This window comes from Pieris napi, chromosome 6, assembly GCF_905475465.1.
Source record: "Pieris napi chromosome 6, ilPieNapi1.2, whole genome shotgun sequence".
NCBI lineage: Eukaryota > Metazoa > Arthropoda > Insecta > Lepidoptera > Pieridae > Pieris > Pieris napi.
The window spans coordinates 3,293,120-3,308,010 of NC_062239.1; the positions used below are offsets into that span (position 1 = coordinate 3,293,120).

Sequence of the window (14,891 nt, forward strand, 5' to 3'; positions counted from 1 at the left end):
CGGTTAAACTTCTTTGCTCTTTTTATATAACAGGCGCAACAACCTTGTAAGCTTGTTTAAAATTATATGTAGGTATAAAAATCAGTTTAATTATTATACAGTAACAAAGTGGAAAAATCTGGCACCTCTACATGGTATTATTTTGTTATAGTTTATAATAGAGTAATGGAAACAAACTACAGTTTTGTCTACCTAGATGTCTATAAAGTTTACATTTTATTTACAAAACCAAAAATAATAATTATGCAACATAACAAAATTAAAAGTATGCGGTAGATACTTTATAGCTAAGACCCTCAAAACTTTAATTGTATAATACCACAACTTCTTTAATTTTTCTTTCTTAATACAAACTGCATATGAAGTTGCAGTTAGAAACTTATAGCCAAAATATTAACATTCTATTTATTTTTTTATATCAATTTTACTTGTATTACAAACATACAATAGAGATAAATACTTCACTAGTACTAATTTCATTAAAGATCTACAGTTAAAGTTTATAATTAAATAAAAACCACTTTATAATTAGATGCATGTTTAGGTAAAAAGCAAAATCCACAAAATAGAAATGAAAAAGAAAATTATTGTTTACAATCATTTATTGTTGCAAACACTTTTTTAATAGCTTAAACCTAGGAGAAAGACATCCTACTTAAGAGGAATGAATCTGGAGCTGTGGGTGGCACCAATACCAGGTCTACCGTGCTTGACAGGCTTGTATGTGACTGAAAATTCTCCAAGATAGTGACCAATCATCTCAGGCTTGATTTCAACCTGAAATTAATAAATGTCATGTCACTAAATAAGTCTTATTGATTAATTTATAAATATATATAGGCAAATGGACTGGAGGCTCACCATATGTTAGGTAACAATATGAATAATACCTAAATAAGAAAATTATCTCTCAAAATAAATTACTAACAAATGGCTAATAAACTTCAGATTTTAATATAGTAAAGTTAAATATTATTAAGATAGTTAGAAGTAATGCTAAGGAGATGATCTAAATTACCAAAAAACAAATTAGTGGTTATTATTTAATATTTATATATATCACAAAAAAAATTAGTCACCAAAAAACTTAGATTAGAAAGTTTTAGTATACAATTTTTAACAGTTAATGATTTAATTATGGCAATGTCAGCTTTAGCTAGTGATTTCATGAAAAATTATATAGATATACCTAGTGGGTTGTGAAATTTATATGTAGTCAAATGTAGATATGAGGATGTTAGTGTTTTGCCATTGTATTTCTATGCACAGTATTTTTTTTTGTTGAATTCTCATCTAATTTAAGATTCTGTGGGACTTAAATAAGATACAATTATACCTGGTTGAAAGTCTTTCCATTGTAAATCCCCACAATTGATCCGACCATTTCTGGGACTATGATCATGTTCCGTAAATGTGTCTTTACAATTTCGGGTTTTTCATTTGGTGGTGCTTCTTTCTTCGCACGGCGCAGTTTCTTAACCAGCGCCATTGGTTTCCTCTTAAGACCACGCGCGAATCGCCGGCGAGCGCGGGCATGCATTAACTCCATGAGTTGTTCACTGCAAAATACATGTTTTAAGGTTAGGATAGTTAATGAAAAGAACACAAGGGACAATAACATATAAATTCTTGTCAAATAGTAAGTAGTATGTACTGAATATAATTATGTGGAGATCCTAAAAGTAAATAGATGACACTAATCCGAGTGATACAAAATATGTTACACGAGTAAAAAAAATTAAGACAATATATTTCACATACAGAGCAGAATAGTACTTACTTGGGCATATCCAGAAGCTGATCTAAGTCAACCCCTCGGAAGGTAAACTTCCTGAAGGTACGCTTCTTCTTCAAAGTTTCGTCGACCTGGAAAATGTAAACACCACTTGTCACTCATGAAAATATCACTTAATAAAGATCCTCTACCGACAACCGGGACCGACATTATTAATTAGTTCACAAAACTATAGCCGATTATGGTAGTTGGAACAGATTTATTTCAGAAAATTTATATTTTACGAACCTCAGCCATGTTTCAACACAAATGACAAAACGAAAAGAAATCTATGACGTTGACATCCTACAATTGTGGATTTGGCATATCAACTGTCATTTATCATTCCACATTTGACAACGCTGTTCGGCACTCAGACAGCTGACAATGGTTTATTTGACATATTTATAAAACCTATTTCTTGATAATTTTTAGGGGAACATAAAAGTTGCACTAATCACAAAAAAATAAATAAATAACTTCAAGAATCTGACTCTGCCAAACTCCAAAGGCCAAAGCGTTTCTGTCGTGTGGCAAGTTGTCATGATGGTAGGGGAGCCCAAGAGGGGATTTCGGGATTTACTAAAGCGCGGCAGATTAATATATAGGGGGATACCTTGTACCCGGTTAAGTACCTCCACAAAATATGAGGCCCATATATAAGGCCGCACGTGAAGGAGACAGGATCAGTTTAGTAAAAAAAAATTGACCATCAGAAATTCCCGAGCGCGTCAGATTAAGGTAGGGTGAGTTAATTACATCCTAAAAAGTGTATATTCCACTAATCTGACAATTTGAGAGTGACGGAAAAAAAGGGGAGGGCAACAAAGTTGTAAAAAAAAAACGTCATCTCGACATTCTCGAGCGTAGCTAATTTTTTTTTTATTTTGAAGGAAATAATTCAAGAATAATGAAAAATATATAATCTGACGATTTCCGCAAGCCGAAATAACAAAAATTCGTCGATAAAGTTAAATGCATGCAGCTGCGTGATGCCTACATTTCCTTAAACCGATCGGAATCTACTAAACGGCGTTCTAAATATTTCCCTCAAAATTACATTTCCTGTGAATTTGAACCGATTCGGACCGATAGATTTTGAGAAATTTTGAAAAATCTTAAAAAAATAAGAAATATTTTTTTTAAAGTGGTTTCTTTATCGATCAACTTCAAAAACTAATCCGCCTTTGAGCTTGAAAAACCACGTCGATCGCCACCAAGCTGGTCAAAAGCGGTTGATTCGTTCGAGAGATATCGTACACGAAAGAAACCCGAAAAAGTGTTTTTTCGGGAATACTCCGAAATTTGTGGTTCGATCAATTAAAATTGCAAAATGACTTATGAGGATGATAAAACTGCGTCGAATGCCGCCAACCGCGTGAAAATTGCTTGATCCATTCAAAAGTTATTGCGGTTTGAAAATTCCAAAAATAGTGTTCTATGAAACTTCTATCAGACTTTCGAGCTTGGAGAGCTCAAATGCATAGAAATGTTATTTCTTTGAACTCAGCGAGCTCAAAATATCAATTTTAAGCGCCCAGGAATGGAATTAGCGGGAAGTTGCAGGGATGGCCCTTTAGGTGAACCGTTTTTCTATTTTTTTTTTGTCAGATCAGGCGAATCCCTCTAGATAATCGTCAGATTATGAGACAGTACGTTTAGAACATAAAGATGAACCACATATATCTTAATCTGACGCGCTTGAGTATTTCAAAATTGCGATTTTTTTTTGCAAATTAAGAAAATGGCTGTGGGTTTGCGTCCCATCGAAATCGTCAGATTAGTGAATGAGAGCTTTTTTTTGGTGCACTTAACACTCCCTTAGAAAATCTGACGCGCTCGATAAAAAAATTTTTTTTTTAATTTTCAACCCTTAAATACAACCACCCGCATCATGCAAACGATCAGATTAACATACGTACATTATTAAAAATACGTAGGGCATAGATGCTATCAATATCTGACGCGCTCGAGGATGTCCATGCAACAGTTTTTTTTTACATATTTAACTATCTATAGCCGCTTCCCCCACCGATGAAAAGGAATTTATCATATAACATTTTTTTCTTCTTTTTATGTAAGCTTTGCATCCCAATAGGTCTCTACGACGCTCGAGTAAATCCCCATTTAGCATCGTGGGCTCCCCTACCATGAGTCATCGTACGGCGCCTTAAACGTACAATGCTTGTAACAAGTTAATAAAAGTTTTTTTACGTGTTAATTATCATTCTTAAATTACAAAAATAAATATATTTGATTAATCTGTGCATACATACATATAATTGTCGTATAAAATCGGACATGAAATCAATATTTTAAATTGTGGATTTTTTGTTAAATAAATATCATTTTAAGTTATTTAACGCTTTTAGAAGTTATGTTTTATACAGATTACCATTACTTTCACTCACACTTAATTTTGTATACTGTCAAATAGCGTCTATACATTGTAAATCACATAGCGATAGTCTAATTACTTAAAAAAAACACAACATTTAACCCTTAAAAACAATTTAAAAAAGTAAAGCCAACGATTTCGAAATCCGTCGCCCGATCGATGAAAAAAAATTTTATTAATCGATTTTCATGCTAAAAAAATATCGATTAATTTAAAAACCGATTTTTAGGCGGAATGTCACATCTCTAATATCCAATAGAAAAGTAGAAAATGTATGGTTTGTTAACGAATTTCAATACATTACACAAAATTTTAAATATTTTTTTTAATACTTGTTCACAACTCCGGCAGCAAAAATCAATTGGAGGTGTTCCGATCAAGGTCCCCCGAGACACCTACATTCGGGCGACTAATTAATTACTAGATTAGTTCTAAACCCAACCCAAAGTAAAAGTTCAGTTTATTAAATTAGTTAAAATTAATAATAATTTGAATGTTTACTTAGAAATGTCAACCCTATTGCCAGGGATAGACAAGTGTAAAGCATCAAACAATCCTATGAACTAGTGACACATAGAGTTAAATAAAACTAAGACTTTTAGATTCAAGTTTTATTTTGACTTTCGTCATAATCTTCAGTTTGTCGTAGTAATTTAGATAACCTTTTACCTATCAACTTAGGATATGTTTTAGTTTTAATTAAAAATTCTTTTGATTGATGTGTAACAGCACCATTTTCTAATTGGAATTTGCACAGCATATGCAAAGGTTCAATTAGTTGCTGCCTATAAATTGAATTCCTTTCAAGTTGAGAGAGTGCTTCTGCAGCAGTTTCTAGTGTACTTAAACAGCCTTCTGTTGGTTGCGTCCTTATTATGTAGTTACTTGTACTAGATGTAACAAGCTTTATTTGTTGTATTCTTTGCAATATAGTACTTGATGCATAAATTGCTTTTGCTTGTGGCCATGTGCCATCAATTAATACTATGTTATATGATTTATAGTTATTGTCGAGTTCTTTTATGTCTATAGCGGCTTTACTTGGGTATAAAAGCACAGTATTTTCATGTGCTAAAATCTTCTCTAAGCTTTCATGACGAGGTTGAGGAAACTTCTTCCCTTTAAATATAAGGCACTTGTTTTCGGCTAGTCCAAGTTGTAACATTGGAGCAGTTCGAAGACATCTTTTCTCTTCAGCTGGATGTTGCAAAAGGATTATAGTACTATGGGGATGTAACCTTTCTGGGGGCAATGCAGCACACCAACAAACAGCAGATGGCCTTCTGAAAAAATATTTTGTTGTATAAACTATATATACAGTGCTATAACAAAAACCTATATGCAATAAAAAACAAAATTTTTAGAAATGTAATATTTCTGAATAGATAGCCTGCATTGAATGTTTTAATTTTATTTGTAACAAAATATATTCCCCAGCCATTAAATATTAAGAGAAAATATATTGCAAACATAAAAATTCATACTCGCATTTTTGACACAGCTCTCGCATTACTGGTGGATCAGCAGGTATATTAGATAAATCTTGCCAAACTTGAAGGTCTTCCATTTGATTTTTTAATAAACCATAAACTCAGAGGTAATAAGAATTATTTATATCTTGTTCAATTACACAATTTATCACTTTGTTAGAAAATTCGAAATATTAATAAAATATGTATATCAAAGGTAGAATTCACAGCTTTAGGTATCAGTTAAGCGTATTTAAAGTATTTTTTAAATTATGATAAAACATTCTTATAATAACTTTGGAGCCTACTTTAAACTAATGACAAATTTACAATAATTATAACTTATACAAATGTGAAATGTATGAGAATTATCTCCTACAGAAGAGCTTAGTGTAAAATTAATGTCAACTGCCAACTGTCAATTACAATTTACAATCCACAAAATTGGACCGATTTTTTTTAATATTAAATAATTATAATAGATCAATGTTACAAGAATGTATTGTCAATATCAAGTTGTTAATTATTACAAACTTGGAAATAGTGTAGAACGTTGATTAAAGTTAATGTTAATAATTGTTAACTACGACTACTCCTAACTACATATAAATAATATAAATATTAAAAGTAATATCAAATTCCTGCCATTGGTTGCTATTTATGATATTGAAATTTGGAAATTGAAATCCTGGCGACGAGAAGACTTCGAGTGAGCTGAAAGACCTCAAGACCGAACGCAATAAAGGCTCACAGTGGAAGCCTTTTGCGCCATCCAGGGTGGTAGGATATAAAGAGAAAGGATATTTAAATATATATCATTTCTTCAAAATTTACATATTTCGAGAGAATTAAGAAGTTTACATCAGAAAACGATTAAGACAATCTACTGGAGAAAGACTTTTTTGCCTACCTATTAAAGTATTGTTTCGAAAATACTGTGTCGATGCAGAACAAAAAGTGCTCCTTGCTAAAATTATAAAAATCTTTATTTATACCTGTGGTAATACCTACAATCAAGACTATAATCTGTGATCAACACAAAATTTTTATGTAAAAGATTTGTAAACATGGAGGCCAAGCATTGTGCACTTAAGAACTTGTGTATTTAGATCACAGTAATTCCACAAAAGCAAGTTTTTTTAAGTTTGTGTGCCGGTTAGTAGAAATACGAATACTAAACACTCTAATAATAGACTGTAAAAGTGAGATAGGAAAGTTGTTATTTTGATCTACGACTGAAACGTAGGCATTGTTTGGCGCCAATATAGCCAAAAACCGTTAAACGCTAATTGTTTTCTACATAATCACTGATGATTATTGTTTATCTTTGTATTTGTGTGCGAAAAATCAACTACAAGTGTTATAAGACCAAAATTATATGATGCTTCCTCAAGAAAAACTGGTCCTACGGGTGTCGTCAGATCTGTCATTTGGACAAATTGATGGAAAATTGAAAGCTTCTTTAAGCGTAAATTAGATGTCTTCTTATTTATTTCAGTGTACAGCAGTTCTGCAATGTTTATTTACACCATTATTTGATTGAAATGAAGAGTTACGTCGTACTTTTCTTCGGAGTATCTTGACCAACCTTGAAGTAAGTGTCCCATAATACGATATCCTGTGCGTTCGATCTTATTTTAGACTTCAACATGACTTATACAATGAAATTTTGATTACTTAACAACGAAGACACATTTATAATCCTTTATCATAACTTTACATAATTGGTTTTTCATTGTATATACTATATAGCATCAGCCAGCAATATACCTTTATAATTGATGTGTTAAAAACCTTAACTCCTAAAATGTTAATAAAATTGTGCAATTATATGGAGTGGACATTGTTTCATAGTTTTATGTTTTACAGAAATGGGCACAGAAGTGCCAAAAACACATGATTCAAGTGGTGATTCAGATTCTAACAGTGATTCTGAGGTAAAATATATTGATTAATATATTTTTTATAACATCAATTTTAGTGGTATAAAAAATTTAATCCATTTAAAAACTTTAAAATTCTATTCCATTGCAGAATAGTTCTAGTGACACATCAGGAAGTGACTGGGAATGTTCTGGTTCAAAACAAGTGAACACTAGGAAACCACATTTCTCAGTTACATCTTGTGATACTGGGCTTAAACTTAAAATTGCTGCAATACCAAGAAAAGTAACACCTAAAAAATCAGCAAAGCCTACAGTGAGAAAGAAAAGTAATGATACTATATCAAAGCAAAGACAGAATGAGAAATCTAAAAAGAAGCTGTCAGACAGTAGTTCCAGCTCAGAATCATGTAGCAAATGCTCGTCTGCAACATCAAGTGAAGATGATTTGCCATTGAAAGCTGTTAAAAAATCCTTACCATCAAAAAACTCACTAAAAGTTAAAACAAGTGTAAAGAGTGACTGTGAGGGTAGTGAAAAGGACATAAAAGTCAAGGACAAGTCATGTAAAAGTACATCTACTGTGAAGAAGAATAAGTGTGATGAGTCTAGCCAAGAAGGGAAGAGGCAGGGACGTCAGCGGGCCAAGGTTAGTACTTTGTTATTTTTTACAATTCTTGTTGAGACATCATTACGGTGTGGATTTTCAATTTTATTGAAATGACAATATCGCATATATATGTCATGAGCAAGTAAAACACCAACAAAATATTTCCTGCACCATGTCTTGTTCAATTTGAGCATACATACTAGTGGTCAGTTTCTATACTGCAATGATACTGGTTAAATAGGTTTGTTTGTATGTATGATTGAAAAATATACTTTATATTGGTTTTCACTTGAACTCTTATTTATTTATTTATGCTTTATTACCTTATTCACAAACATACACATAACAAGAATACAAAAAAAAACATGTTACAAAAGTTATAAGGCAACTCTTATTAACTAATAACAGAATATTATATAGAATTACACAAAAATTATCAGATGGAATGTTTATAAATAAAATATTTTGTTTGTTATTCGGGTGAAAGAAAAGGAAAAAAAGCAGAAAATATTCATAGTGCTATGATAGAGAGATAAACTTATTTCAGTTCAAACCTCATTTAAACTTTACTTTAAAATAAAAGTGGACCGTCTTATCCATGAAACCTATACATAGTTTATTACTCCACTGAAAGTATATGTTCCAAAAAAAATTCAGACGAGAATTGTTTTCAGTCTTAATAAATATTTTTTTCTAGTTATTTTTTATAATCTTACATTTTTAAAAAGATCAGTCAAGCACAGCACAACACATTAAAAATTTCATAGTGTAGTTACATATGCCGTTATGTAACTACACTATGAAACCTTGAAATAGCTACAGCAGATGGGGCCTACATTTTAATGTCTTACAAGCCAAACACTATAACTATATACTACAAGACTAAAAATATTTCAATACTACCAACCTATTTTATATCTAAGTCTTAAAACTCCTAAGGTTTGCTAACACTCATATGCAATAAAAAAATAGGAATTCATTATAAATCTTCCTTTTTTACTTGTAAACTAAATTAGCAACTATTTTATCATATATTAGTGATCATATATTTAACTAAATTATATAATTGTATTATAAAACCTAATTATTAAAGCAATGAGCAGTTTGCATGAAACAATTTAAAGTATTCTTTTTATTTTCTTTTAGTGAATCATGCTTCGTGTCACCTTATTACCAATAAGTGTATTTTTTACTTTGTGTTTCTTACCCTTTATTTTGTAACTTGGGGGACTATTAATGTATACGAAGGGTTACCTATGGCTCAGATCTCAAAAGGTACCCCACTTTTCTTTGTGTATTAATCTAATACAGTTATATTCATACATATTTTATTTACCACACTCAGCGTTTTAACTTGGACAATAAAAATATTGAAAAGAATATTTTATTGTTCAAGGGCTTGCAAAGAAGCTACATTGGTAATGATATTTGGAATAACAGATGTACCGTTGACGTACTTAACATTTTAAAATTGCGTCAATGGCTACGTTTTTTGTTTAGCAAGAGTCCACATTTGGTCTTCAATTTTAAATTGTAATGGTAGGTATAGAGACACAATTACACATTACACATACTTTTACAATTTTAATTTTCGATAAAAGCCTCGTGTATTTTTAAAAAATGAATAGAAAAATAAAATATTTCTGTATAAGCAACATATTATAATTTATTAATAATTCTATTACAACTATGAATCTAGAATCAAGTGCTTAGTTAAACAAAGCAATTGTTTCACGACATTTGATGTGGTTGATTTATGTCGCAAGGAGAAAGTTGTAACATGTTTGCATTCCTGGCCTTATTTTCGTATACATCGATTTCCTAAACCTATTGAAACCTATAGAATGGTAGATTTATGTTGGAGGACTGAGTATATATGTGCATTTTCACACTGATATTTATCTTGGGTGATCAATCTATTGTCCTTATATATCAAATTTTGTTTTACCGAGATTAAATTTAGTTAGTACAAAGGAGCCTTTACTTCATAATAGGGGGTGTGTATAATAGTAATTTAATTTCTGTTTAATCAATGTTAAATGAAATAGCGAAACTAATTACAGTGCTATTAATACCGCATTACAGTAAACTGTTACTTTACAGAAGTAGCCAACACGTGTCCTAGATTGCTATTTTTATTCTACCTACACCTAGTTAAATGGAATTTTAAATGGTTCTAGACACGGAGAAATAAAAACATGTCGACAGATTTGTAATAGTCGTGAAAAATCAATATTTAAATTAGCAACGCCTACTACACATTTAATAGCAGGGTCATTCACATTTCGCTTGGTAATACTATTCTTTTGTTGATGGATTTGTCGTGTTTCTATAGCTTTTATATTGCAATTAAATTTTGAAGACGGTATAAAATAAATCCTTTTCATTATATTTAATTTTATGAAGACTAAAAATAATATTATGCTAAGATTTTACCCACATTGAAGGCTCAAGACGATGAATATGTTAAATTAATTTATGTCATCCTGTACATAAAATAATAAAAAAATATTTTGACCACATTGGTATGATATATAATATTTCGTTCCACGACGTATTAAATCTCAATAAAATTGATACAGTTGTGTAATGGTGAAATGCAATTGTATTAAGGGTAGCTTAGGTGTGCGGCGTGCAGGTTTTAATTGAGGCGGTGGGTGCGCTCGGTTCGCGTGCCGGGCTTGCACTTCCGGCGGCCCCGGGGGCGCTGTGCTTTTCCTCGCGGGGGAGGCCGGTGCGAGGAAAGCGCGACCGGTCGTCACCGCGCTAAGGAATTAAAATTTTTCACGTAAACTGGTTTGATAGCGCGAACAGTGGCAGAGTGGGGGTCGCGAATACGCGTCGCGCCATTAGCGGCTAGCGAGCTAGTTAAGCGCGCGCGCGTCTCACGTTTGCGTACGCGGTGTTTCATGCGCACGATATTACGATCGTTGGTTGAAGTTACGGACTTGGAAATTATTGACTGAAATTTTTGTGTGTATTCTGTGTGTTTATTGGTGCCTTGTTGCACTTTTTAGTGTTAATTAAAGCTATAATGTGGGTAAACAATATTATTTTTAAATTTGAGTGAAGTCAACGGTTGGTTTAATGAGTGCGGTGGCACTTATAAATGCAAAGTAAACAGTTTGATAAGGAAAAGATTTAAGCGTTGCCAAAATTCTCTTATCAATTACTTAGTCCGACTCAAGGTCGCGCGTTATCATTGCCATTCGGGCAGAGCCGATGGATTCGTTCAGTGATTGCGCGCAACACTGCAAATTACTCATTTCACTGTGAGACTTAACAATTCAGATCATTTTATTGCAGGATAAAATTTCATTATTCATATTGTTTACCTAGATTTTAGCCGAACACCATATACTGAATCTTTTTAATTGTTAAATAGTATTAAGTATTATTGTTTACAAACTTATATCGTGAGGCCGTGTATGTAGATCGCGACCTAGTTGCGCGTGATTGAGGATAAAACAATATAAATAGATCTACTAGTTTGAGTGTGATGGTTTATAGTTATTCAGTGGCTGTAGTGAATAGTGATGCATGATGAGACACGAAGCAACACCTGCACCCTGGACGGCTCCTGGTGAGGTTTGGGAATACGTCAGCCAACTGGTCAGCTCCTATCACGACCAACATGATTGCCAGGTGCATATTTCATATACTAAACGAGTTTAACTCGGCATTAAAGTCAGATAGATTCGACAACAATTTTACATCTTATAATACAAATTAATCATACAAATTTATTAATTGTAAGGTGACTAGTAAGTAGGTACAATTATTTTTTTTTAAATGACAATTTTCGAACTAAAAAAATGAATTAAAAAAATTATTATTTAAAATCTGTTAAAACAATAATTTAATATGGTGGGCACTATACGAGTTTTACGATTTGATCAACTTAGATTTTTGTAATAGTTTCGATTAATATCTTGTTTATTTAAGGTTTACAGATAAAATTGGCTGGTAAATGTTCAATTTAGAAGCTACGTCACATAATAAAGGTTACCTTTTTTACCTGATTTTGTACATTTCCTACGGGGAAATGTTTTCACAGAATTTTTCATATTTCTACGCGATTGCTTTATTCGGGCCTAGGTTAGATTTAGGAATAATGATAAGCTACGTTCGCTTAAATGATGAATGGATCAGACTATGTCTGTGCTATGCCCCATTTGGGGGCTTTACTTTACATATATTACAAATTCCATCTTGTCTATAGAATATTTAAAAAACCCCGAAGGAGATGTGTGATACCTAACTCATATTTCTTTAGTAAACATATCAATATTAAGAACTATAACTTTGCTAAAGCTAATGATATTCATCTTAGCTCTAAGTATTATTCATTCGAGACCTAGTTACTGTTACTTTACCGATAGGCACCTATCGCTCGCGTGTTCTAACACAGATACGCAAAATTAAATTTTATTACTTTGCTGCGACTAATGTAAACTTTAAACAGGCCAGCTGTTGTGTAAACGAATATATGCAGACATTTAACCGAGTACATACATTTTTATATTAATCGATATTACTAATTTGATTTGGCAAGTATAGAAACATGTACAAATATTTATTTTATTAAAATGCTACCGTATCTTATTAATATTATCCTTAACAAAGTTGAATCACTATGTTAAGGATAATATATTATATAAGTTCTACCGCATTTAACATGGAGAGTGTTCAGAGGAGTTGTTCGGACTAATACCTGCAGCTGAGTTTCATTATCGAAGGTCTGAAGGCAGAATACAAAATACCATCCGTATCACCTCGTCCGTCCGTTCCGTCGTTCCACCACTGAGCGTTTGTTACGGCAGTTTTAGCCGCACACCACCGCTATGTAGAACCAGCTGCCGACTGAAGTATTTCCGAACCAATTCAAGAAAAGGGCGTACCAATTCTAAAAAGTCCGGCAACGCAGTTGCGATCTATCTGGCAATGTGAGTGTCCACGGGCGGCGGTATCACTTGACATCAGGTGAGCCTCCTGCCCGTTTGCCTCCTATTAGATAAAAAAAAACAGTAAGACCAATGGTACAACCCTTTATACAAATAAAAATAATGTTTTAACACCTCTTCGAAAAATTGAGAAATAAAAATCGGACAAATTGAAAACTTTCACCTTATTTAAAATCGTTAAAAGAGGTTTGAATGAGTATTAATTAATATTACATAAATATAAACAAGTTTCTTTTATATTGACACAAAGGTGCACAGATTAGGATTCTAAATGGCGGTATTAAACTATTGACTGGATCAAAACTCGTCCGTAGAATTGTGATCGACTGAGCGTGACGATATTAAAATTGACCGCAACGCGTGTTTAAGATCAATGAACAAATTCGTATATCTAAATATAATTGTTATGTAAATTCATTTGGTTAATATTACGTTTCATTCACGTCATTCCAATCAGATTGATTTATTCAATGGTCATAGTTTTGACCTTTAGTCTCTTAGACTAAACATCTTTAAAATTAGAACGTTTAAAACAATTTAATATCAAAGACATTTATATTTTTATTGACAGCGTAATTATAATAATCGTTTATATTTTGACTAATGTGTAATATGGCTTGACTGCAATACTAGCCATTACCACCTCGGGTGCGTTCTTCATTGTAAGGCATTAGGAAGCCTCCGGGTTCGCTGTTGAGATAATGTTTTAGATAAATAGGAGACTGTCTAAACTAACATAACCTCTAACGCATAATAAAATTAATTAAATTGTTTATTCATCAATGCTTTGTCATTGTCCTCGTGAATCGCAGCCCCACTCGTTCACTAATCAGCTTTAATAAATATACCTTACAAACAACCTCGAAGACAATAAACAACCTATTACCACACTATATTTTAAGTTTTATATGATTAAGAAAAATTGTCTTAAATTCCAATTCCATTACTATTTTAGTTTCAGTTAAGCCTTAATAAATTATGTATTTATTAACTAATAAGAGTACCTAGGTGTTATTTCCAAGAGTTTTTGCTCTATGGTACGATCATTAAAGAAAGGCTGCCACTGTTGATCGAAGCTTTCTGGTCGCTACTGATTGATGTGCGTCGCAGTTAAAGCCCTGTAGATCTTATCTTGTATCTAATAGCTTTAACGAGATTACGGTACCATTCCAGTTCAATTTACATCTCTTCCTGATTGTTATCGCATCGACTTTATCAACGTTTTATTGAACTGTAATATGAGTAAATTGCATTTGTTGGATTTACCAGTTTGATGTCATGTATTATTAAGCTTACCTCGTATGTGTAGCTCTTGTTCAAATTATTTTGACCTTAATGGTTAAATTAAGATATTTCATTCGTCTGGATCTTGCTTCGTTATGCTCCGTAACTAGTTGTAGATATAAACGCTACTAATGCGATAATAAGTTTTATAAAATTCTTATTGTTGCGGTTAAGTACGTGTTTACATTTGGTGTTATATCTGTTTAGAAGTATTGCTTAATGTATGTACTAAAATATTTATCGTCAATAAAATAATGTTGCACTTGACACAGTATTGCGTTTTGCGGTATTTGACGAGTATTGAATATGTAGACGGTCTTATGAAGACGGGAGGTGGTTACTAAACCGGTTCGACACCTTTGAGTCGACGAATGCCGGCTTTTGGTGACATCCGCAAAAAGTGTGCAATACACAATTCAGTACCTTGATCATTTAATCGGTGTGCAGATTTAAGTTAAATGCAAACTATTCACTCTTAACTCGATCATTATACGAGGCATTGATTTCCT

At 32.4% G+C, this 14,891-nt stretch overlaps 3 protein-coding genes across 6 annotated transcripts in view; 1 reads left to right on the top strand and 2 right to left on the bottom strand.

The window, feature by feature from the left end:
• Positions 1 to 584: 584 nt before the first annotated feature.
• Positions 585 to 2,161, bottom strand: LOC125050415 (40S ribosomal protein S15). Its single transcript, XM_047650262.1, has 4 exons — positions 2,024 to 2,161; positions 1,781 to 1,866; positions 1,337 to 1,559; positions 585 to 777 (listed from the first exon to the last, which is right to left on the bottom strand). The coding sequence occupies exons 1-4, from the start codon at positions 2,030 to 2,032 to the stop codon at positions 652 to 654; spliced, it is 444 nt and encodes a 147-aa protein (XP_047506218.1). The 5' UTR covers positions 2,033 to 2,161; the 3' UTR covers positions 585 to 651.
• A 2,607-nt stretch (positions 2,162 to 4,768) lies between these two features.
• LOC125050576 (tRNA-uridine aminocarboxypropyltransferase 2) lies at positions 4,769 to 5,987 on the bottom strand. 3 transcript variants are annotated; one of them, XM_047650506.1, is made up of 2 exons: positions 5,657 to 5,987; positions 4,769 to 5,452 (listed from the first exon to the last, which is right to left on the bottom strand). In XM_047650506.1, exons 1-2 carry the CDS (start codon positions 5,737 to 5,739, stop codon positions 4,777 to 4,779), a joined length of 759 nt encoding a protein of 252 aa, XP_047506462.1. In that variant the 5' UTR covers positions 5,740 to 5,987; the 3' UTR covers positions 4,769 to 4,776. The 3 variants fall into 3 exon arrangements, with proteins under 3 accessions (XP_047506462.1, XP_047506463.1, XP_047506461.1); XM_047650507.1 differs by having other exon boundaries at positions 5,661 to 5,986; XM_047650505.1 differs by having other exon boundaries at positions 4,769 to 5,455; positions 5,657 to 5,985.
• A 680-nt stretch (positions 5,988 to 6,667) lies between these two features.
• The window catches only part of LOC125050040 (histone-lysine N-methyltransferase ash1), a 44,978-nt gene continuing 36,754 nt past the window's right edge, over positions 6,668 to 14,891 (top strand). The window contains exons 1-4 of one of the 2 annotated variants that reach the window (XM_047649593.1): positions 6,668 to 6,796; positions 7,140 to 7,235; positions 7,511 to 7,578; positions 7,676 to 8,173. In XM_047649593.1, the coding sequence (XP_047505549.1) occupies positions 7,513 to 7,578; positions 7,676 to 8,173 (564 nt within the window). In that variant the 5' untranslated portion in view covers positions 6,668 to 6,796; positions 7,140 to 7,235; positions 7,511 to 7,512. Of the gene's footprint in view, positions 6,797 to 7,139; positions 7,236 to 7,510; positions 7,579 to 7,675; positions 8,174 to 10,992; positions 11,780 to 14,891 lie in introns of those variants that run through there. The other variant, XM_047649594.1, reaches the window with a different exon arrangement.